This window comes from Panthera uncia, chromosome C2 (genome assembly GCF_023721935.1).
Source record: "Panthera uncia isolate 11264 chromosome C2, Puncia_PCG_1.0, whole genome shotgun sequence".
NCBI lineage: Eukaryota > Metazoa > Chordata > Mammalia > Carnivora > Felidae > Panthera > Panthera uncia.
The window spans coordinates 140,354,726-140,376,556 of record NC_064810.1 but is presented as its reverse complement, the minus strand read 5'-3'; the positions used below and the strand labels follow the sequence as shown (position 1 = coordinate 140,376,556).

At 39.5% G+C, this 21,831-nt stretch overlaps 1 protein-coding gene across 8 annotated transcripts in view; it reads left to right on the top strand.

Moving 5' to 3' along the window:
* The window catches only part of NEK10 (NIMA related kinase 10), a 223,549-nt gene that overhangs the window by 158,764 nt on the left and 42,954 nt on the right, over positions 1 to 21,831 (top strand). For 4 of the 8 annotated variants that reach the window (XM_049628904.1, XM_049628905.1, XM_049628910.1 and 1 more), the window contains 5 exons: positions 1,956 to 2,139; positions 2,246 to 2,332; positions 4,061 to 4,115; positions 14,555 to 14,592; positions 14,692 to 14,832. In XM_049628904.1, coding sequence (XP_049484861.1) covers positions 1,956 to 2,139; positions 2,246 to 2,332; positions 4,061 to 4,115; positions 14,555 to 14,592; positions 14,692 to 14,832 — 505 coding nt within the window. Of the gene's footprint in view, positions 1 to 1,955; positions 2,140 to 2,245; positions 2,333 to 4,060; positions 4,116 to 7,557; positions 7,765 to 14,554; positions 14,593 to 14,691; positions 14,833 to 21,831 lie in introns of those variants that run through there. The other 4 variants (XM_049628906.1, XM_049628907.1, XM_049628911.1 and 1 more) reach the window with 3 other exon arrangements.

Here is a 21,831-nt window from a genome sequence, read left to right as displayed (position 1 = left end):
TTTGAAAAAGCATCTCTCTCAGTATGTGAATTCCCCTTTTTCAGAAGTTAAGCAAACACCCAATTACTTATGGATGCAATTTTACTGGTTGCAGATGACTTGATTTGCAAGCCATCTGGTTCCTGGTTCTTTGGTATTGGTTACAAGTCAAAACTCCTCAAGTCTGGGATACCTGTGTCAGGACTCACAGCTTCTCTTCACTCTTCATTTGTCCAAAGAAAAAATGTCTTCCTTTGATGTCTTCTCCATGCCTGTTCTAAAAAGAAACAAAGCCTTTGCTGAAGTTTTGCCAGTTTTCGAGATATATGAATTCCGACATCTAATTGCATCAATGCAATAGAGTTTTGTCAACTCAAAAGTTATCTCTCTCTTTATTTTTTAAACATTGATAGCAACACATCTTGGGTGTAGAGTCCCTACAGGGTCGTAAATCCAGTTGTGGGCTTTAGAATAGGGCAGTAAATGATTTATTTCGAATAAAAAGTCATAAGGATGTGAAAGCCCTAAATTTATTTCTGTGTACATTTCTGACTTCACTTGAAGATGTTGGAGGAAGAAGAATCTGTGGGTTGGGACAGAAAAAGGAGGAAGACACGGAAGGGGTTGAGTGAGTTCGGAAGGAAAGTTGTGAGCCTTAGAAGGAGCTCCTGAATTTGGTGTCCGAGCTGAGCTTCAGCAGCGCTGAGGCTGGCATTGGAAGCTCTTTACGAGTCTTAAGCATGGGGAAGATTTCTGAGAACCCATGAGCAATCCAAAGGGTGTCCGAAGCATTTTCCATTTTAGGTTCTAAGGTAGTAGACAGGAGTAGACCCAAAAAACAGGAAGGAACAATGCTGAGTCACAAAGCAGTCACTGGATGGAGGACTCGACAAAGAAAATGAAAACGCTTCAACTGCACATTAGCTCCAACAGAGCAAGAAAGATCTCCAAGCATCTTGGTGGCAGCTTGAGGAAAGTACCGTGAAAAAACTCTTAGGAAAAAGAGATAACATTGATGGGACAGTTTGCATTGCACAAAATGTCTTTGCTATTCTTTTCATGTTTTGTCTTGTTTAGGGAACAGAAACACGTGAGAGCTTTTGGAGGCAGACTTCTAACACTCGTCACTCATATGGTCTTAGATTTTCTTTACCTTCAATTCTGTCACCATGGAGTTTAGAAACTTGCCTCTGGTGGCTGTGGGTGTCAATTCAATTTCAGAAAGAGTATCCAAAACAAAACAAAAGTAAACCCTTGGACCTGTCTCGAGCAAGCGTTGGTCACCACTGGAGCCTGTGCTGGTCTCTGCGCCTTTCAGAGGACCGCGCCTTTCTCTCTCCATGGCCTGGCGGCATCCACTGCTGCTGCAGAGTTTCCTGGAATTTGAAAAAACTAAGTCCTACTCACCCACTGTGGTGCTGAGATTTGATAGCATTGTTGTACTTTCCTAAGCATAGCTGGCACGTGAGCTCACATTAATTTCAGGTATAAGACACAGTACGGGATAGTGTAGTATACACCCGCAACTCCCTACCTTAGGCTTTGCTCACCACAAGCGTGGCTACATGTCACGATCCAGTACTATGACAACACCATTGACTGTTCTCCTTATGCTGTACCTTTTATTCCCATGTTTGTTTGAGAGGGCAAATGTTATTAAGGTGACAGTAATTTCCGCTTAACTGATACGTATCTTTCCCTTAGCGCTGCATTTTCTTTTGCCGCATCGCACAGACCTTTGTCATTGAGCATCTTGGCACCTCTGTTCTTGTCTGTCCCGTGGTCGCCTGCAGGGATGCATTTTTTTATAGAGAGGGACTAAGTGAACTCAGCCACAAATGTGCAGATAGAATAACTGGTGGTACGTTAGCACAAATATATATGCTTAGCACGCATTTTAATATATGTTCTAATAAGCGTTGGGTCCTAGTGGAGGAAGGAAGAAAAGACAGCTGTGCGTTGAATTTCCCTCGCAGGACACCTTTGAGAAGGCAAGCTTGAGTAGCAGTAGCAGTGGAGGCACCAGCCTGAAGAGCGAACTTTCAGAAAGCGCGGACCTGCCCCCCGAGGGCTTCCAGGCCCCCTGCAGTAAGGATGAAGACAGGGCCTGTGATGAAATCCTGTCCGAGGAGACCTTCAACTTGGAAAATATTGACAAAGGTATTTCTAGTGAAGTGGTGGCCACGTGAATGCGCTCTTCAATGTTGTCTGTTTCAAGGCTCATTTCTCTCTTTCTTTGCTCTGTGACTCTTCTGTTCATGTGCAGACATGTACTCAGAGCTAGATGAGGAATTGGACATTTCGGACAACTCCAGCAGCTCCAGTTCGAGCCCTGTGAAAGAATCTACATTCAGTAAGTTTTCTTTGCCGGCTTGTGGGGTTCCGGTAGGTCGCGGTTTGGGAATCACGCTTGGGAGTCGGGTGACCGCCATCATATGCGTAACGCAGCGGTTCATATTCTAGGTACAGTGCTAATTAGGACAGGTTTGTCTAGCCTTCTGGCAGGCCCAGAGGCCAACCGGCACTGTGGTCTGCTGTTGCCTTAGCTGTCAAACAAATAGTTAGTTTTATCATTTCTACTGGCAAATACACCTTGTAACTGCGGAGTGGAGATAACTAATTTGGAGAAACACTAAATAACCACAGGAATAATGGAAGTGACCTCTTGTGAATCTGTTCTCTAAGGGTTAGAGACCTGGAGAAGAAGTTAGTCTTGGAGTACACTAAGTTTTGTATGATTTTATTTATGTTATGTAAGGGATAGATTATAATTTCAAACACTAAAGTAGAATATTTTAATTGTTTAGTACTATGACAAATATGTTATATAAATTCAGTCCATATGTTAATTTTGCCTCTTACTTTAAAACAGTAAAGTAAACAGTCTGGGGTATGGGGTATGGAAAAGAAAAGAAAAGATATATTTGGATAAAATTTTTAAGGAAAGATAGGATTCAATTCATTCAACAAATCTGAAACTGAAAGAAAAGAGAAGTTAAAATGGAATATGGAGAGGAAAGAATAATTCTTTTAAAAGAGTAAGTTGAAGGCATATTAGGGTAGAAATATTTTGAATTTTTTTAATGTTTATTTATTTTTGAGAGAGAGAGAGAGAGAGAGAGAGAGAGAGAGACAAAGTGTGAGCAGGGGAGGGGCAGAGAGAGAGGGAGACACAGAATCCCAAGCAGGCTCCAGGCTCTGAGCTGTCAACACAAAGCCTAAATGACCTGAGCTGAAGTCGGACTCTCAACCGACTGAGCCACCCAGGCATTCCAGGATAGAAATATTTTGAAATAAAGTTAGTATAAATAAATTTCTCTCATTAAGGAGTATACTATGAAAATCTCAAAAGAAGGTTTAAAATAATCTCCCTAAGGATCAAAGTTAAACCCTAAGGATTGAGCTTCATTTTTTTGTTTGTTTCTTTCCGAATTTAATTGTCCATCAAAATAGTGACTACGTGTTCCAGATTTTCTGGAACGATCTCAGTTTCCAACATTGATTTTTCCCTGCAAATTCCTGCCTGCTAGATATAATATCCTGATATGTGATTGGGAAAACATGAATGTTATAAATTCATTGATGAATGAATGAAATGAAATGAGTGAAATGAAAAATATTCATTCATATGTAGCAAATTCTAGAAGAAGTTAATTACTGGCTGTTTGGAGATGAATTCAGCTTTTTATATTCTGGGTAGCAATAGTGGGGAGGGTCAGTGGGGAAACGAGGAGGAAAAGTTGAACATTTAAACTTGCATGTGGCAACTTGTAGGTATCTTGGCAAGGGCTTTAGGATAATTATGACATGGATATTTTATTTTCCTTTATTAGCTATTAGTAACAGAGTTGCCTTTTTAGTACCTTTTCTTTGGAAAAAGGACCTTACACTATCCCATTAAGTAAACAGTAATTTGAAACATTATATTTCAGCTGATGCTTTTATAAATGATGACCATCTTTAGAGTATGTAAAATTGCTCATATTATAGGATGCAGCATTTTTTTAAATTAATAAATAGGTAAATAAATAAAAGGTTTGTAGAGGGAAAATATAAAGATATTTTTATGTTCTTGTTCCAGGCATTTTAAAGAGAAGTTTTAGTGCCTCGGGAGGAGAAAGACAATCCCAAACAAGGTACGTACACATTGAGCTCCCAGAACTCTGCAGAGCTGAGTTATTGGTGGCTAAAGTGAAACCTGATGGCTAGAAGTCGCCATGGACATGTGGTACTAGAGGCTGTCAGAGCCCACCCTCCCAGCAGTGATTACGGTTTACCAAGCAGCCTACCATAAAGAGTACTAAGCTTAGGGGTGCCCATGTGGCTCAGTTGATTGCGCGTCCAACTTCAGCTCAGGTCATGATCTCACTGTTCTTGAGTTCGAGCCCCACATCGGATTCTGCTGTCAGTGCAGGGCCCACGTCAGATCCTCTGTCTCCCTTGCTGTCTGCCCCTCCCCCGCTCTCTCCCTCACTCGCTCTCTCTCTCAAAATAAATAAATAAACATTAGGAAAAGAGTACTAAGCTTGGGTCAGGGTTTAATTCTAGCTTTGTGACCTTCAGCTAAGCAGTTAGCCTCTCAGAGCTCAGGGGTGGACGAGGAAAGCAGGTGGTTGTGCTTTATGGGCTCCTCTGGAGCCCTGGCTCCTTATATCTTGTTTTTCCACCTCCTCAGGTGGGCTATATGGCTCATCCTCATGGCGAATGTGGCAAATGTGGACCACATCACATCCACACCCCAGCCAGCAGGAAGTGGAAAGGACAGGACCCTACATTGTGCTCATCCCTTCTGTTCACATACCATTAGCCAGAATGTAATCATAGGAGCACATCTCCTATGGGAGGGATGAATATGTTTGGGGGATTCTGTTTTAAAGGGAAGAAGAAACTTATTTGGGGATAATCAGCAGTTTCTGCAAGAGTTATCTTTTGGGCTAAAACTAAAATGAAACCATTAGGTTTGGCCTAGTGAAGTCCCTGGTGACTGTCATTAAGGGCAGTTTCCATAGCATTGAGTGAGGTTGGCAGCAGTGGGATTGTGGTGCTTTTAGAAGTTACAGAGGCAGTGATGGGGGGAAGAAAGCTAAGAGTGAGCGAGGTAGTTAGCTGGCAGGGGACGTTTGGTGAAAAGGGGCCTTTTTAGAATCAGGATGACTTCAGGGTGACTGGTACTAAGGAGAGGCAGCCAGTGGAAAGGAGAGATAAAGAGAGAAAAGGAATTGATAAGACACAGGCACAGAGTAGCTTGAGTCTAGAGAGTGGGTCCGGGAAAGATGAAGGGACAGCTCTTTGTCTGAAGAAAAGGGGGCAAAGACAAAATTAAGCTAGAAAAGCAGAGAAGATTATACTTGGTGGTTTCTGTCTACTAGATGATTTTCAAGGTCACTGCTGTGAAGATGGTCTAGATTTGAGGAGTGGTCACCTGGGAAGAACCAATATAAAGATGGGCGGACAACTGAGTGGAGACAGGCAGAAGGACTGTCAGACAGCTCTGAGTCAGAGACACCAGTTGAGGCTACCTGTACATAAGCGCATAGGTGGTGATTCCAGTCAGTGGTCTGTGGCACTGTGGGTGACCCTGGCTAGGGACGTGGCTGCATGCAATGTGACAAAAGGGTAAGGCTATGGTGTGCTTTCTCAGTTGGGCTTTCTGGATGCCAGCAAATGAACCTGACTTTTGTTGACTCATGCAACAGAGGTTCATTAAAAGGCTTTATGGCGGGGGGTGGGGGGGGCAGTGCTCATGTAATTAGAAACCCAGAGGTTCTAAACTTAGGAAGGAATAAGAGCCAGATGAGCCCCTGAAGTCTGTGGAGGAGGCACTGCTGGCAGAATCAGAAAGGCCCTGATGCTGGGATAAAGGATCTCCCAGTTTGCTTTTGGCACCCATGTGTCACCTGTCTCAGGACTCAGTGTCTTGCTAGAGAGAGTCAGTTGGCCTGGGTTGAATCAGGATCCTATTTACCGCTGCCGGGAGAGCTGAGTTCCTTGATCGACTGCCCCCTCCAAGTCCATCAGGAGGTCCTTGCTGCAGGGAGCACGGTGGGTACTGGGCAGCCAGAATGGAACTACTGTCCACTGGGAAGATGAATTTCAGAATGAAGAAGCTGCCTTGCAAAATCCTGAAGGGTTCAGTTAGGGGGCAAAGGAGGGTTCATGTAGAAAACTACTTTTTGTTTAGTCAAAGATACAACATCACTAATCACTTATTTTTTTCCAAGTAAGGCTCAGGAAGGGTTAGCACGAAGCCTTTTAATTTCCTAATTCATCTCTAGTTTTGTTAGTGACAAAAACCCAAGGAAAACCTATCAGAGTGCATAAAATACCAGAAGGGCCATTGAGGGAATCCTACACATTTTTTTAGTGGGCCGATGTGCCGAGAAGTGATGGTCAGATGTAAAGGAGAGGGCAGGGGAAAGAGAAACAGTCCCGAACCCCAGGAGAACCAGAATGGGGGATTTAGAGGACTTGGGACTTGAAATAGAGGATCGCCCAAGGAATTTGCTGGGCTTGCAGTTCCCTCCAATTGCCTTCCTTCTGGCTTCTTATTCCTAAGCCACCACCTCTGGTCCCACTTTCCACAGACAAGGAAGCCACACACAGGAGCCTGGAGCCATGGGAGCTCTTGCTTGTTGGCCCAGCAAGAGAGGGGACAGGGTTGGAAGATGTGGCTGCAGAGCTGGGGGTCTGATGCTACCACAGAGTAGGATGTCCTCCTCATCTCAGGTATCAGGGCTTCTACCTTAGCCACATCACCAGTTCAGTAGACTTTTGTGAGCTGATCTGGAAATCTAGCCAACTGCTTGGAACAGTATTTGATTTGCATAGGGAAATGTCCAATGAGTTCTCCCACAACATAACTAGCAAGCGCGCTCTGGAATCTAGCCATTACCGGGTTTGTGACTATTTATGTTTTTAAGAACATCCCTAAGAGGCTTTTTTTTTCCCTCCTATTATTGGATACTTTATTCAGTGATATAAATGTGCTTAAATGTATAAAATACATGCAAAACAAGTATTTTAGTACAAAAATGCCTCATGACATATGGGTCTAACTCCCCAATTAAAAGAATTTTATATTAAAATGGGAATTGCCAATCAGATGAATTTAGGCATCTTGAAGTTGTTAAATAATTCTACTCTTTTTTTCTAAAAGGATTCATGGAAAATTGTCTTATTTGAAAGAGCCCAGTTAAGTCTAAACCTTCAAAAACAAAAGAAACATAGGTTCTATATATTTTAGAGCTTGAACTGGCTTTTAAAACTAGTCATTATCTGAAGATTTTATAGTGAATTGGCTAAACTAGAACCAACAGAAAGGAGACGTTCAATCTGAAGCTCATCGAAAAAGGGATATTACAGAGTGTAATTACATTAACCCTTTTAACTTGAGGTTAATGACCAAGCCAACAGGTGGAAAATGGAAAATGGCGCAGATGTTGAGGCTGATGCATCAGAAGGTGCATAGGTGAATAGGACGTGAGCTAAAGTAACATTTGAAAGCTGTGCTGTGTGTGGTGCAGTGTAACATGCCATCAGGAACACAGGTCGGTTTAAGACGAGCTCTCTTCCCTCAAGGAACTCTGAGTGTAACAGGGAGACAAGGACAGACTTCAGAAGAAGATGAATGACAAAAGACAGCCTGTGATTCATGCCAACTAAGAGGAGAGACAGTTAATGACTTTTGACGTCCTTCCAAGTAACCCCCAGGCCTTCTCTGAATTAAAAGGAGACAATTTGAAAATGTATTTCTAATTCTTTAAATTAAAAGACATTAAAGGTAAAGTTATTTGCCATCTCATTTGTTTAGGATTTTTCTGGGTTTCTTGGTTTACTGAAGTGAAATGTGAAACCATTCTGCAAAATATTTAGAAGCTAAATGAGAAGTTAGAATCTAAAAGAAGATAGCCAAGTTACATAATAGAAAATATTTAGAAGCTAAATGAGAAGTTAGAATCTAAAAGAAAATAGCAACGCTACATAATAGAAAATATTTAGTTGCTAAATGAGAAGTTAGAATCTAAAAGAAGATAGCAGAGCTATAAAGTAGAATAAAAATAAGTAGAAAATCAAGCCTGCAGAGATTTTTGGGTATTCTGTGTCACATATGAAACGGTAGACCAGTTACAGTGAGACCTTGGGCAGCTCTCCCCCTTGGGGATCCTTATTGGCTCTTAAAACAACAGAATTGGTACCATTGAGAAAAAGCCACAGAGTTTAGAATTCAAACTTGGTCCTGGCTAAATAGCTCAGAGAGAAAACTTGAGCATAAATTCTGAGATTCTATCACCCCAGATATCAGGGACCAGATTTAAGCCAATTGCCTGTTGAAGGACCAATGTACCTCCCTAATAATTTGCCACAGACTTTCAAATGGAGCTAGGCAAATGGAACTAGAGGGACAGCTTCTGCCTCCTCAGAGAAATACTGGTCTCAGGGCTGGTGAGAGGAAACATCATATTAGAACTGGAAGGCATCCTGGTGAGCCAAGTCATCATCAAGTTACAAATTTTTTTCAGGACTCTAATAGCAAGACCAAGAGAGAATAAGTTCTCAACTCTTAGAAGTATATACTTGTTCTATGAACTACTGAGCAGAAGTGACATGAAGCCAGCAAATAATTCCTGTAGGCTCCTTTTCTTGACATATTCCTCCCCGTATCTCCTCCCCCATCCCCAAATCACTGAAAGTCCTAGAAGCCAAAGTCAAAGCTGAGGTTCCATATCAGTGGAGAGAGCCCCATTCCTTAGTTCTGGAACGGTAGCATTCACGAAGAGAAAGTGAATCTCCAAATCTCCATTCTCAGATCTCCAGACATGAAATCTCCCTCAGTAGGATGCCATCCAGGCAGCAGCCATTCCCAGGGCTCTCCTACCCCTCCCCACCCCAACAAAATCTGGAGATATCAGTATAGCATTTTTGACATTATACAGGTAGACTATGGGGAGCTTCTAGATGACCCACATTTCCTAATGATGAACAGGTCCTTCACACTATATGTATATTCACTGAGTACAATTTGCTTTTAGGCTTTTGACTTACTAGAATAGACATTTGATTTTACATCTTCATTCTTTGCATGTTATTGGAGAGTCATGAACAGGAGTGTCACTTGGGACACTCCTATAAATGCTTATCGATCTGAGTGTCACCAAACAGCTGCTTTGGTTGTGATAAACTCATACTCTACTGAGGGCTAACCAGTTAGCTCTCTTGAAGATGTCGAACCATGAGATAACTAGAACTGACTTACATTTAGCTTCCGTCTCATAAGTAACAGAAGGCAGACAAAAGTGAACTTAATGGAATATTTTTTATATATTGCTTTTAACACATGTATAGGTCATGTGATGGTCTATTTGAATAACTTTTCTTGAATGAGATTGTGAAAAGTTATTTTGTTTTAAGAGCTTCAGTGAGATATAATTCACACAAAATAAGCTGCACATATTTAAAATGTGCAATTTGATAAGTTTTGAATATGCATATCCCTGTGAAATAACAATTAAGATAGAGAACATATCCACGTAAAAGTGTCGTCATGTCTGTTTGTACCCTCCCTTCTCCTCACTCCCCACCCTAGGCAACCATTGAGCTGCTTGTTGCACTCTAGATTATTAGCATTTTAGAATTTCATGTAAATGGAGTTATATAGTACATACTCTTATTTGTCTGGCTTCTTTTAGGCAGCATAATTATTTGGAGATCTGTCCATATTGTTTTCATAGTCTATCAATAGTTCATTCTTTTTTATTGTTAAGTAGTAGCCCATTGTATGGATATATCATGGTTTGTTTTCTATTCATCTGTTACTGGACATTTGAGTCTCAGTATTTAGCTGCTACAGATAAAGCTGTGATGAACATTTGTGTCTTTATATGGATACATACTCTTAAAAATCTTGGGTAAATATCTAGAAATGAAATGACTGGAACGTATGGTAGTTGGTGCTTAACTTTCTGAAGAAGCCTGCCCAACTGTTTTCCAGAGTGGTTGTACCATTTTTAAGTTCCCAGTTTTAGAGATTTGAACTGCACACATATATTGAGAAATGTTGAAGTGCATGATAGTGTTTGTGGAAATCATCTTTTATTTTGATGTGGACATCTCTGAAATTCCACAGAGTAAAAGAGCACAATTTACTCTTTATAGTCATCTGTCACAAAACATTACCTGTTTCGAAATAATCATATTAAGTAATTATCCTTATTGTTTGGTGTTTTGCGAACATTGATAGTTAGTCAAAAGCTGGATTAATTAATGTCTGTGTCAAGAAAAAAAGCACAAATTCAATAATTAGGACTTTTTTTGAAATTTCTAATTTTAATCATTTTCAGTGATCTAAATAATCTAAAATTTCCTGCCTCCATTACTACTTGTTAGGAAAGAATTAAGAATGGGCATGACTTTTACCAGTTTCTATCTGGATTTTATAGTCTCAGTACATAGATAGATAGATAGATAGATAGATAGATAGATAGATATAATCCACTGCATTCTAACTTTTATTTCAACTTATAAATTATCTTGTATAGTGGAATTTGATAATGCACACAGGGCCTTCAACTTCTCTAACTACTATATACACTGACTACAAAGTAAGCTTTGGTCATTGTATTATGATTTTCTTAAGAACATTCATTCATTCATTCAATTAATATTTATTATTGTACACTGGCACATACCAGACAATGATGGGTCCATCTTTGCATTTCCCAGGTGGCAATGTATTGTGCATAGGTGCCAGCCCCCAAATACTTGTTAATTAATTGATGAATGACTGTTATCTTAGCATAAATTCTATATCTCTCTTTGGAATAGGACTAAAATCCCACCTATTGACTTGAACCTACAAGCCTTTGCCATAGTCACAGCATAAGTCCCATTTTACTTTATTTTTTTTCTTAAAGATTCTGTTGCTCAGGCAACAAGATTTCTCCATGCCTGCTTGCATCCTGTTGCCAAGGCAACGGGGTGTAGTTGGCAGGTTGGTTTGAGATATTGGATGTTTGCGGTCTTGGAGATGCCTTTGGTTCACAACTTCTTTGATAAATCAGGATATGCATAATTTGTACTCAAGGATGTGCACCTGGCATTAGTCTTTGAGTCACATAAAAGATGATTGTGGACATTTGAGACCATCCAGCACCATATATGTGACCAGAAAGACTCTTGTAGAACCTCAGGACCTATGGGTTTTGCCTCCTTTTAGGAGAAGCCTTGCTTATTTTGACTTGTAGGTGTTCTCTACTCACCCTTTTCATAATCCATATCTTGTTTTACTTAAATTGAATACTTGATCACTACTGGCCAGAATCAACCTAGCCCATCTGCCAATGTCACAATCAAACAGCCTCACAGAAACAATGATCAGTAAGACCACTTTATTTCTTTTCTGTGACAGTTCTAAACTTTTCTGGCTAATTGCTTGTTTGCTTCTGGCTGTTATTGGAGTAAGGATGGAGAGCCACAGGGGCACTATTCTCCTTTCCTGTAGTGACACCACCTCTGTTAACATTATAGATAAGTGAAAAGCCCATAATGAACAGGAGAACTCAATCCTGCATGATGCCGTGTTTTCACACAGGACATGTTTATGAATGTCACTACCAGAAAGAGACTTCTAAGTGGTAAAATGCTAGTTAGCTCAGATGGTATGATTGCAGTAGCCTCAGAGAGTGTTATCTTAGTACTGTAAGTCAACCTTTTCATTTCAGAAGGTTAAATATTTCTCCTTTTTACCCACATCAAATAGTATTGACTACTTTTCACCACTGAATTAAGTTATGTAATGTGCCTCCTATGCATGTGAAAATATTCCCTTGGTTCAGAAGTATATTTGAAACAGTTTTACAAGGTATAAAATTCTAGAACTCCATCTCTTTACGGCCAGGACTCCTCTAAACACAATAAGTATCCCAGTAATTTACTCTGAACTTGAATTCATTCAGCGGAAAGTTGATTTAAAAAATTACAAAGCTAAACCTTCAATCTCTACCTTACCTGTTATTGGTTTGGGGTGGAAGTTGTAGGCTAACACTCAGATGCAGTGCTTCAATTTCTGCTTTAGGTTATAAATTCTGGATGAAGTCACCCCGGATCTGAAGAGAGCTGGGAGGCATGACCTTTTGGAATCCTTTGAAACCTTCCGTTTCTCTGCAATTCTGTTTTAATCAGCCTGAAGTTCTATTAGTCAATGCCCATTTTAAAAGTTTCAGAGGACACAAGCTTCATTATATTAAGCCTTTTCACCAGAAAACATTTCTAGACTGTTCTCTTTGTGTTAAGTCATCTCTGCCTGTTTTCCAGCTTACACTCTCCTGGGAAACCATCTTCTGCAGCCATAATGTTCTATTGCGCATAAACATTCAATCCAGTCCTAGAGGCAGACTTCCCTCAGGCTTTGCATAATTTCAATCTTTTGTCCATCTGGACCTAACGGTTGTGCAGTTAAATGTTGTCCCTTCTGGCTACAATTAGTCTGTTCTATTTGGCAATTTCAGATGAGTATGCTTTCTTGTGATCCGTGATATGATTTGCAGAGAAATTAACAGTTTTTCTGCTATACCTGTATAATCTTGTAAGTTCCAAGGCTAAGGATTTTTTCTTTTCACCATCCCGTCTCTAATGTCTGGCACAGTTTCTACACGTAGTGGGCACTTCATCAATATTTGTTGAATGAATGTGTGATGTTTATTTTTAAAGATCCCCTAAAGTTCATTTAGATCCCCTAAAGAAGAATTTAGAATTATATTAAGGAGTAGCAACGTTGGCAGCAACTCGGCATTGTCAGGATAGTCTATTTCACATATATCACCAGCCCATTTTTTTAACATATAAAAATGTTTGGAATTTTGGATTCTTCAGGACAACTGGAAGATTCATCTAGTTAACTCGACCTGTGAATGGTTATGATCTATCAAAAGTACCTGTAACCTTAGGAATAAAAGATTTTTGCACGTTACATTTTTTCTAATTTTTAAAAAAATATTTATTCATTTTTAAGAGAGAGAGAGAGCATGAGCTGGGAGGGGCAGAGACAGGGAGACACAAAATCCGAAGCAGGCTTCAGGCTCTGAGCCCCCAACGCAGGGCTCGAACTCACGAGCCGTGAGATCATGACTTGAGCCGAAGTCGGATGCTTACCTGACTGGGCCACCCAGGTGCCCCTCGCAAATTACATTTTAATTCACCATTTAGGATAGTCCAAGAGGTATCACAGGCTTTGCAGCTATGTGGCATGACTGTTAGCCTCAGTCGTAATTTCTGTGAAGACAGTGACTCTGGAATGCACTGTTGAATATGGAGGCCACTGGCCACGTGTGACCCTTGAGCAGCTGAAATGTAGCTGGTGTGACAGAGGAACGAATTTTTTAATTTCATTTTAATATTGATTTAAATACAAAACTGAATGTCGAGTATCTCATGAGTTTTGTATTTAGTGCATGCTGAAATGAGAATATTTTAAAGATAAAGGGTTAAACAAAATATGTTCTGAAAATTAATGTCACTTCTTTATTTCTACTTTTTAAAAATGTGGCTACCAGAAGATTTAGACTTATGTCTGTGGTTTGCATTATATTTCTATTGGGCTGTGCTAGACCCACCCGGAAGGCTAAGGGGCAGGGTTATTCATTGGCACTTGCTGTGATAGAGCAAGTATGTCATGGATGTGAGGGTATGAGGTGCTGAAACAGATGGTCTGCTCCTCAGCCAGGAGGCATCCTGCCCATTTTGGACACTGCTGAGATTATGCCCCTCTTTCTGAGGGCGGGGGCTACCCATTTTCTTTCTTTAAACATGCCGCTTCTCCCACAACTAGGCAGTGTGTATTAACTGTACAAGTCTGGCAAGTTTCACTGACTTTTCCAGGTTCTGAAAACTTGGGCTGGGAAAGGGACAGAGAAAATAATGGGATCAGGAGAGTGCTGGTATGGTGGGGAGTTAGGAGCGGGAAAGGAAGGGAAGGAACTTGCCATCAAATGCAAAGATTTTGCCATTAATCTAGTACGTCAGCTGGTCAGTGGGTAAATGAGTGCCAATTTTGTTTTGCTTCATAACTTAAGGTACGTGTTGCATTTATGTATCAAGAATTCTATGCTTAAAATGAAAGTGTTGGTGTAAGAGATTTATTAACCATGTTTATTTGTATTTAAATCCCGGGGCACCTGGTTGACACAGTCGGTTAAGCGGCCGGCTTCGGCTTAGGTCATGACCTTGCAGTTCACAAGTTTGAGCCCCCCATCGGGCCCTGTGCTGACAGCTCAGAGCCTGGAATCTGCTTTGGATTCTGTGACCTTCTCTTTCTCTGCCCCTCCCCAGCTTAATCATTCTGAGAGTTTCTAAACCACTGTGATGAGATAGGGTTTTTCCATGTGCCAGTAAAATGTCAGGTCTGCTGTGGGCTTGCATGGGCTTATTCTTCTGTTTGTTAAGCTCTCAAGAACATCTTGAGGGAAAATAATCTTTTTTCAGTTTTTACAATGTAAAGCATAGTGGGGTATAGGCTTTCAGTCAATGTTAGTCAAATCCAAGTTGAATGAGTCCTCGTAACGGCCCCTAATTCTGTTTTCAGGGACTTCACTGGTGGAATAGGATCCAGACCAAGACCAGGTAATTTCGTGTTGGCAGTAACAAAATCACACATGCCTCCCTGATATTCAGTATGATTTATGTTACAGTTTCATATCTTTCCCCCTTTTATTTCTTCAGCTTTGCTGCCTCTTGACCTGCTTCTGAAAGTACCACCCCTCATGCTCAGGGCCCACGTTAAGGAGCTAGAGGCCGAGTTAGTGACGGGGTGGCAGTCCCATAGCCTTCCCGCTGTGATTCTTCGCAATCTCAGAGATCATGGTAGTACTTATTAGATCAAGTTGATGTCAAGCACACGATGGGCGAACACAGAATTATAGTTGGGACTGAATGGGTCTGAATGATGCTTGGGAGGTAATTTTAATACAAGCGGCAGGAGAATTTGGTTTGTTTGTCCACCGTTATTAGTTTGGCAATTTAACAGTATCAAAATGCTTTCTGTGTTCACTTATTTGATTGAAATATTACAGGCTGTTTTTCTAAAATTTACACTTCTGCTTTGGTGGGGATGTTAGCCAGTTAAACTATTTGTGCTTAAAATGCATACCTCCTAGCAAAAAATAGTAACTGTTTTAAATTCATGTTTCTATAAGCTCTATGCCTATATGATACAAAGGAGTGAAATTTATCTTTGTCTGGCTCCTTTATTCTGACATAGATAGTCCTTTTTAGTTATTTCTATTTGTATCTGATTAAAACAATACTGTATCCTGTTTTTGTTGATAATTTAAAAATTATGGATTCTTAAAACATACAAGTTTATAGTAATGGTTTGGGGGGGAGGGTGAGTGTATTAGTTAATGTTTTGAATTTCTATTAAAGAGGACCAAAGTACAACAGTAGTAGTAAAACTGTTAGCTAAGTCTGGACAATTCAGGGAAAAAGTATAGCAATTGTGCTCTTAACATATGTATGAATGTATGACTCTTGAGTTCTATTTTACTACTTTGGTTAATTTGAAGTTGTTGCCTAATGCTGTTTTCATTTTGGCTTCCTTAACTCACATTCTTTCGTAGAGTTAACATCTATGGTGGACATAAGTGATGGGAATTGATTTTTGGTAACATTAGTCCATGTCTTCACATTTATTAAATTTGCTTTGGAAGAGTTATTGACAGTCTGGGGCCATTTACACCATCAGCATAGATGCAAAAAAAAAGATGGTTTTGTTATTAAGATGTCCATAGTTATCATGCTGACCATGCTGTCTGGCATAAGGTAAGTTCATACATAACATAATCGTGAAGCTGAAATGATTGTTGTTGATTGATTTTATAATAGCAAGAGCAGAACACGTATTTATGTAAGCAATTCACAATTCTGTTCCGATTCATAATAGGAATTCCTTTTCCTAAAGGGCATGTTGAATTGGCTCAGTTTTAGACTTATTTTATATCCATGAAATTGATCAGATCTCTTGACCTTTAAACAAACCAATCACATTATAGCAGTTTACATGTAATATATTGTATTTTTTAGACTTACAGTCTGTTGTTCCATCCAGTTTTTAAAAGTTCACTGACATATTTCTTATTTAAAACAATATACTACAGTGTTGTCAGTGAATACAAAAGTTCACCCATAAAGGGCAATGTTTCTATTAATATTGTAGACACATCAGAAGTCATACTTTTTAGTGTTGTGGGTAAATTTGGACTATTTTTGCTTTATCAGATCACAAACAACTGGTACCAGCCCCATCCACTTAGCTCACCTCACCTGCAAGTCATGCTCCATTCCAGTTGTTTTCTCTGTGTCTCTAGCCTAACTCAGAGAATGAAAAGGTGGCTTGTTTTTGTTTTAAAGTTTGTTTTATTTATATTGAGAGAGAGAGAGAGAGAGACAGAGAATCCCAAGCAGGATCTGTGCTGTCAGCGCAGAAACCGTCGATCCCACAAACCAGGAGATCATGACCTGAGCCAAAATCAAGAGTTGCCCCCTTAACTGACTGAGCCACCCAGGCACCCCAGAGAAGGTGCCATAAATAGAGCTCTCCAACAGTAGGGAAATAAGTTTGGACCACGGTGTCATGAGACACTATTGGTCTGGGCAGTTGTAAGTTATATCTTAAATATTCATTACTCAGAATAGGCAAAACACTGAAATGTGTGGATGATTAATTTTTTTAAAGCAGACTGTATTAATGTATTTTCACTTAACGTTTGATTTAGCTTTTTTGGATAGAAAGGAACATGCTTGGATGAAAGGAACATTATGTACAACCAACAGCCACAGCCTGTATTGTCTAAATGTTCTGGAAAAAGTTGTCAGGGCAGGAAGAATTTTGTCAAAACCTGGTATGCTTCCAGGACTCTGTCTAGAATGTAAACATCATTTTCCATATGCTATGGAAGAAAAAAATGGTGAGAACTATGATTTTAGAGTACCAAGTGACTGTATTATAACATGATCTTTTCTATCTGGTACTCCTTTTTTGTTGTTGTTTTCTTAATTTACATCCAAGTTAGTTAGCATATAGTGCAATAATGATTTCAGGAGTAGAATCCAGTGATCCATCCCCTACATGTAACACCCAGAGCTCATCCCAACAAGTGTCTTCCTTAATGTCCCTTGCCCATTTGGCCCATCCCCCCACCCACAACCCCTCCATCAACCCTCAGTTTGTCCTCTGTATTTAAGAGTCTCTTAGGTTTTGTCCACCTCCCTGTTTTTATATTATTTTTGCTTCCCTTCCCTTACGTTCATCTGTTTTGTATCTTAAATTCTACATATGAGTGAAGTCATATGATATTTGTCTTTCTCAGGATGAGGCTTCATAGCTCAGGGGTTAGAGCTCTGGTCTTGTCTTTCTCTGACTGACTAAATTGGTTTAGCATAACATGCTCTAGTTCTACCCACATTGTTGCAAATGGCAAGATTTCATTCTTCTTGATTGTCGAGTAATACTCCATTGTGTGTGTGTGTGTGTGTGTGTGTGTGTGTGTGTGTGTGTGTGTGTATGACACCACATCTTCTTTATCTATTCATCTGTAGATGGACATTTGGGCTCTTTCCATACTTTGGCTATTGTCGATAGCATTGCTATAAACATTGGGGTGCATGTGCCCCTTTGAAACAGCACACCTGTATCCTTTGAATAAATACCTAGTAGTGAAATTACTGGGTCGTAGGGTAGTTTTATTTTTAGTTTTTGAGGAACCCCCATACTGTTTTCCAGAGTGGCTGCACCAGTTTGCATTTCCACGAGCAGTGCAAAAGAGATCCTCTTTCTCCACATCCTCGCCAACATCTGTCATTGCCTGAGTTGTTAATTTAGCCATTTTGATTGGTGTGAGGTGGTATCTCATTGTGGTTTTGATTTGTATTTCCCTGATGATAAGTGGTATTGAGCATTTTTTCATGTGTCTGTTAACCATCTGGATGTCTTTTTTGGAAAAGTATCTATTCATGTCGTTTACCCATTTCTTCACTGGATTATTTGTTTTTTGGGTGTTGAGTTTGATAAATTCTTTATAGATTTTGGATACTAACCCTTTATCTGATATGTCATTTGCAAGTATCTTCTCCCATTCTGTCAGTTGCTTTTTGGTTTTGCTGATTGTTTCCTTCAGCGTGCAGAAGCTTTTTTATCTTGATGAGGTCCCAATACTTCATTTTTGCTTTTGTTTCCCTTGCCTCCGGAGATGTGTTGAGTAAGAAGTTGCTGTGGCCGAGGTCAAAGAGGTTTTTGCCTGCTTTCTCCTGTAGGATTTTGATGGCTTCCTGTTTTATGGGGTTTTGTGTGTGTGTGTGTGTGTGTGTGTGTGTGTTCATCCATTTTGAGTTTATTTTTGTGTGTGGTGTCAGAAAGTGGCCCAAGTTCATTCTGCATGTCACTGTCCAGTTTTCCCAGCACCATTTGCTGAAGAGACTGTCTTTACTCCATTAGATCCTCGTTCCTGCTTTGTCAAAGATTAGTTGGCCATACATTTGTGGGTCTGTTTCTGGGTTCTCTATTCTTTCCGTTGATCTGAGTGTCTGTTTTTGTATCAGTACCATACTGTCTTGATAGTTACAGCTTTGTAATACATCCTGAAGTCTGGAATTGTGATGCCTCCAGCTTTGGTTTTCTTTTTCAGGATTGCTTTGGCTATTTGGGGCCTTTTCTGTTCCATAAAAAATTTAGGATTGTTTGTTCTAGCTCTGTGAAGAATGCTGGTGTTATTTTGATAGGGATTGCATGGAATTTGTAGATTGCTTTGGGTAGAATCGACATTTTAACAATATTTGTTCTTCCGATTCATGAGCATGGAATATTTTTCCATTTTTTTGTGTCTTCTTCAGTTTCTCTCATAAGCTTTCTATAATTTTCAGTGTATAGATTTTTTAATTCTTTGGTTAGGCTTATTCCCAGGTATTTTATGGTTTTTGGTACAGTTGTAAATGGGATTGATTCCTTGATTTCTCTTTCTATTGCTTCATTATTGGTGTATAGAAATGCAATCAATTTCTATGCATTGATTTTATATGCTGCGACTTTGCTGAATTCACGGATCAGTTCTAGCAGTTTTGTTGGTGGAATCTTTTGGAATCTTTCCATATAGAGTATCATGTCATCTGCAAAGAGTGGAATTTTGACTTCCTCCTTGCCAGTTTGGATGATTTTTATTTCTTTGTGTTGTCTGATTGCTGAGACTAAGACTTCCAATACTATGTTGAATAACAGTGGCGAGAATGAACATCCCTGTCGTGTTCCTGACATTAGGGGGAAAGCGCTCAGTTTTTCCCCATTGAGGATGATATCAGCGGTGGTCTTTCATATATGGCTTTTATGATCTTGAGGTATGATCCTTATATCCCTACTTACTTGAGGGTTTTTATCAAGAAAAGATACTGTATTTTGTCAAATGCTTTCTCTGCATCTATTGAGAGGATCATGTGGTTCTTGTCCTTTCTTTTATTAGTGTGATGTATCACATTGATTGTTTTGCAGATATTGAATGAGCCTTGCATCCCAGGTATAAATCCCACTTGGTCATGGTGAATAATTTTTTTAATGTATTGATGGAGCTGGTTAGCTAATATCTTGTTGAGGATTTTTGCATCCATGTTCATCAGGGAAATTGGTCTGTAGTTCTCCTTTTTAGTGGGGTCTCTGTCTGGTTTTGGTAATCAAGGTAATGCTGGCTTCATAGAAAGAGTTTGGAAGTTTTCCTTCCATTTATATTTTTTGGAACAGCTTCAAGAGAATAGGTGTTAATTCTTTAAATGTTTGGTAGAATTCCCTTGGAAAGCTATCCGGCCCTGGGCTCTTGTTTTTTGGGAGATTGTTGATTACTAATTCAATTTTGTTACTGGTTATGAGTCTGTTCAAATTTTCTATTTCTTCCTGTTTCAGTTTTGGTAGTGTATATGTTTCTAGGAATTTGTCCATTTCTTCCAGATTGACCAATTTATTGGCATATAATTGCTCATAATATTCTCGTATTATTGTTTGTATTTCTGCAGTGTTGGTTGTGATCTTTCCTTTTTCATTCTTGATTTTAATTATTTGGGTCCTTTCTTTTTTTCTTTTTGATCAAACTGGCTAGGGGTTTATCAATTTTGTTAATTCGTTCAGAGAACCAGCTTCTGGTTTCATTGATCTGTTCTACTGTTTTTGTTTTGTTTTGTTTTGATAGCATGGATTTCTGCTCTAATCTTTATTATTTCCTGTATTCTGCTAGTTTTTGGTTTTATTTGCTATTCTTTTTCCAGCACTTTAAGGTGCAAGGTTAGGTTGTGTATCTGAGACCTTTCTTCCTTCTTTAGGAAAGCCTGGATTGCTATATATACGTCCCTCTTATGACTGCCTTTGCTGAATCCCAGAGGTTTTAGGCTGTGGTATTATCATTTTCATTGGCTTCCATGTACTTTTGAATTTCCTCTTTAACTTCTTGGTTAACCCATTCATTCCTTAGTAGGATGTTCTTTAATCTCCAAGTATTCATTGTCTTTCCAAATTTTTTCTTGTGGTTGATTTCAAGTTTCATAGTGTTATGGTCTGAAAATATGCACAGTATGATCTTGATCTTTTTGTACTTGTTGAGGGCTGATTTGTGTCCCAGTATGTGGTCTATTCTGGAGAACGTTCCATGTGCACTGGAGAAGAATGTGCATTCCGCTGCTTAGGATGAAATGTTCTGAATGTATCTGTTAAGTCCATCCAGTCCAGTGTGTCATTCAAAGCCATTGTGTCGTTGTTGATTTTCTGCTTAGATGATCTGCCCGTTGTTGTAAGTGGGGTGTTGAAATCCCCTACTATTATAGTAGTATTATCAATGAGTTTCTTTATGTTTGTGATTAATTGCTTTATATATTTGGGTGCTCCCACCTTTGGAGCATAAATAAATCCCACATTGGGATTTATCCTATCTTGGGGCGCATAAATGTTTACAATTTTTAAATCTTCTTGGTGGATAGACCCCTTAATTATGATATAATGCCCTCCTTCATTCCTTGTTACAGTCTTTATTTTAAAATCTAGATTATCCGATATAAGTATGGCTACTCCATCTTTCTTTTGGCAACCATTAGCGTGATAGATGGTTCTCCATCCTCTTACTTTCAATCTAAAGGTGCCGTTAGCTCTAAAATGGGTCTCTTGTAAACAGTGTATCGCTGGATCTTGTTTTCTTATCCATTCTGTTACCCTGTGTCTTTTGATTGCAGTGTTTAGTCTATTGACATTTAGAGTAAGTATAGAAAGATAGATATGAATTTATTGTCATTGTGGAGTTGGAGTTTGTGGTTGTGTTCCCTTGTTCTTTCTAGTCTTTGTTGCTTTTGGTCTTTTTTCTCCCCTCAGAGAGTCCCTCTTAAAATTTCTTGCAGGGCTGGTTTAGTGGTCACGAACTTCTTTAGTTTTTGTTTGTCTGGAAAACTCTTTACCTCTCTTTCAATTTTGAATGACATCCTTGCTGGATAAAGAATTCTTGGCTGCCTATTTTTCTAATTCAGTATGTTAAATATATCCTGCCACTCCTTTCTGGCCTGCCAAGTTTCTGTGGATAGGTCTACTGAAAACCTGATCTGTCTTCCCTTATAGGTTAAGGATTTTTTTCCCTTGCTGCTTTTATAATTCTTTCCTTTTCTGTGTATTTTATGAATTTGACTATAATATGCCTTGTTGATGGTCGTTTTTTATTGAATCTAATGGGAACTCTGTGCTTCTTGGATTTTGATGTCTGTGTCTTTCCCCAGGTTAGGAAAGTTTTCTGCTAGGATTTCATCACATAAACCTTCTACCCCCTTTTCTCTCTCTTCATCTTCTGGGACTCC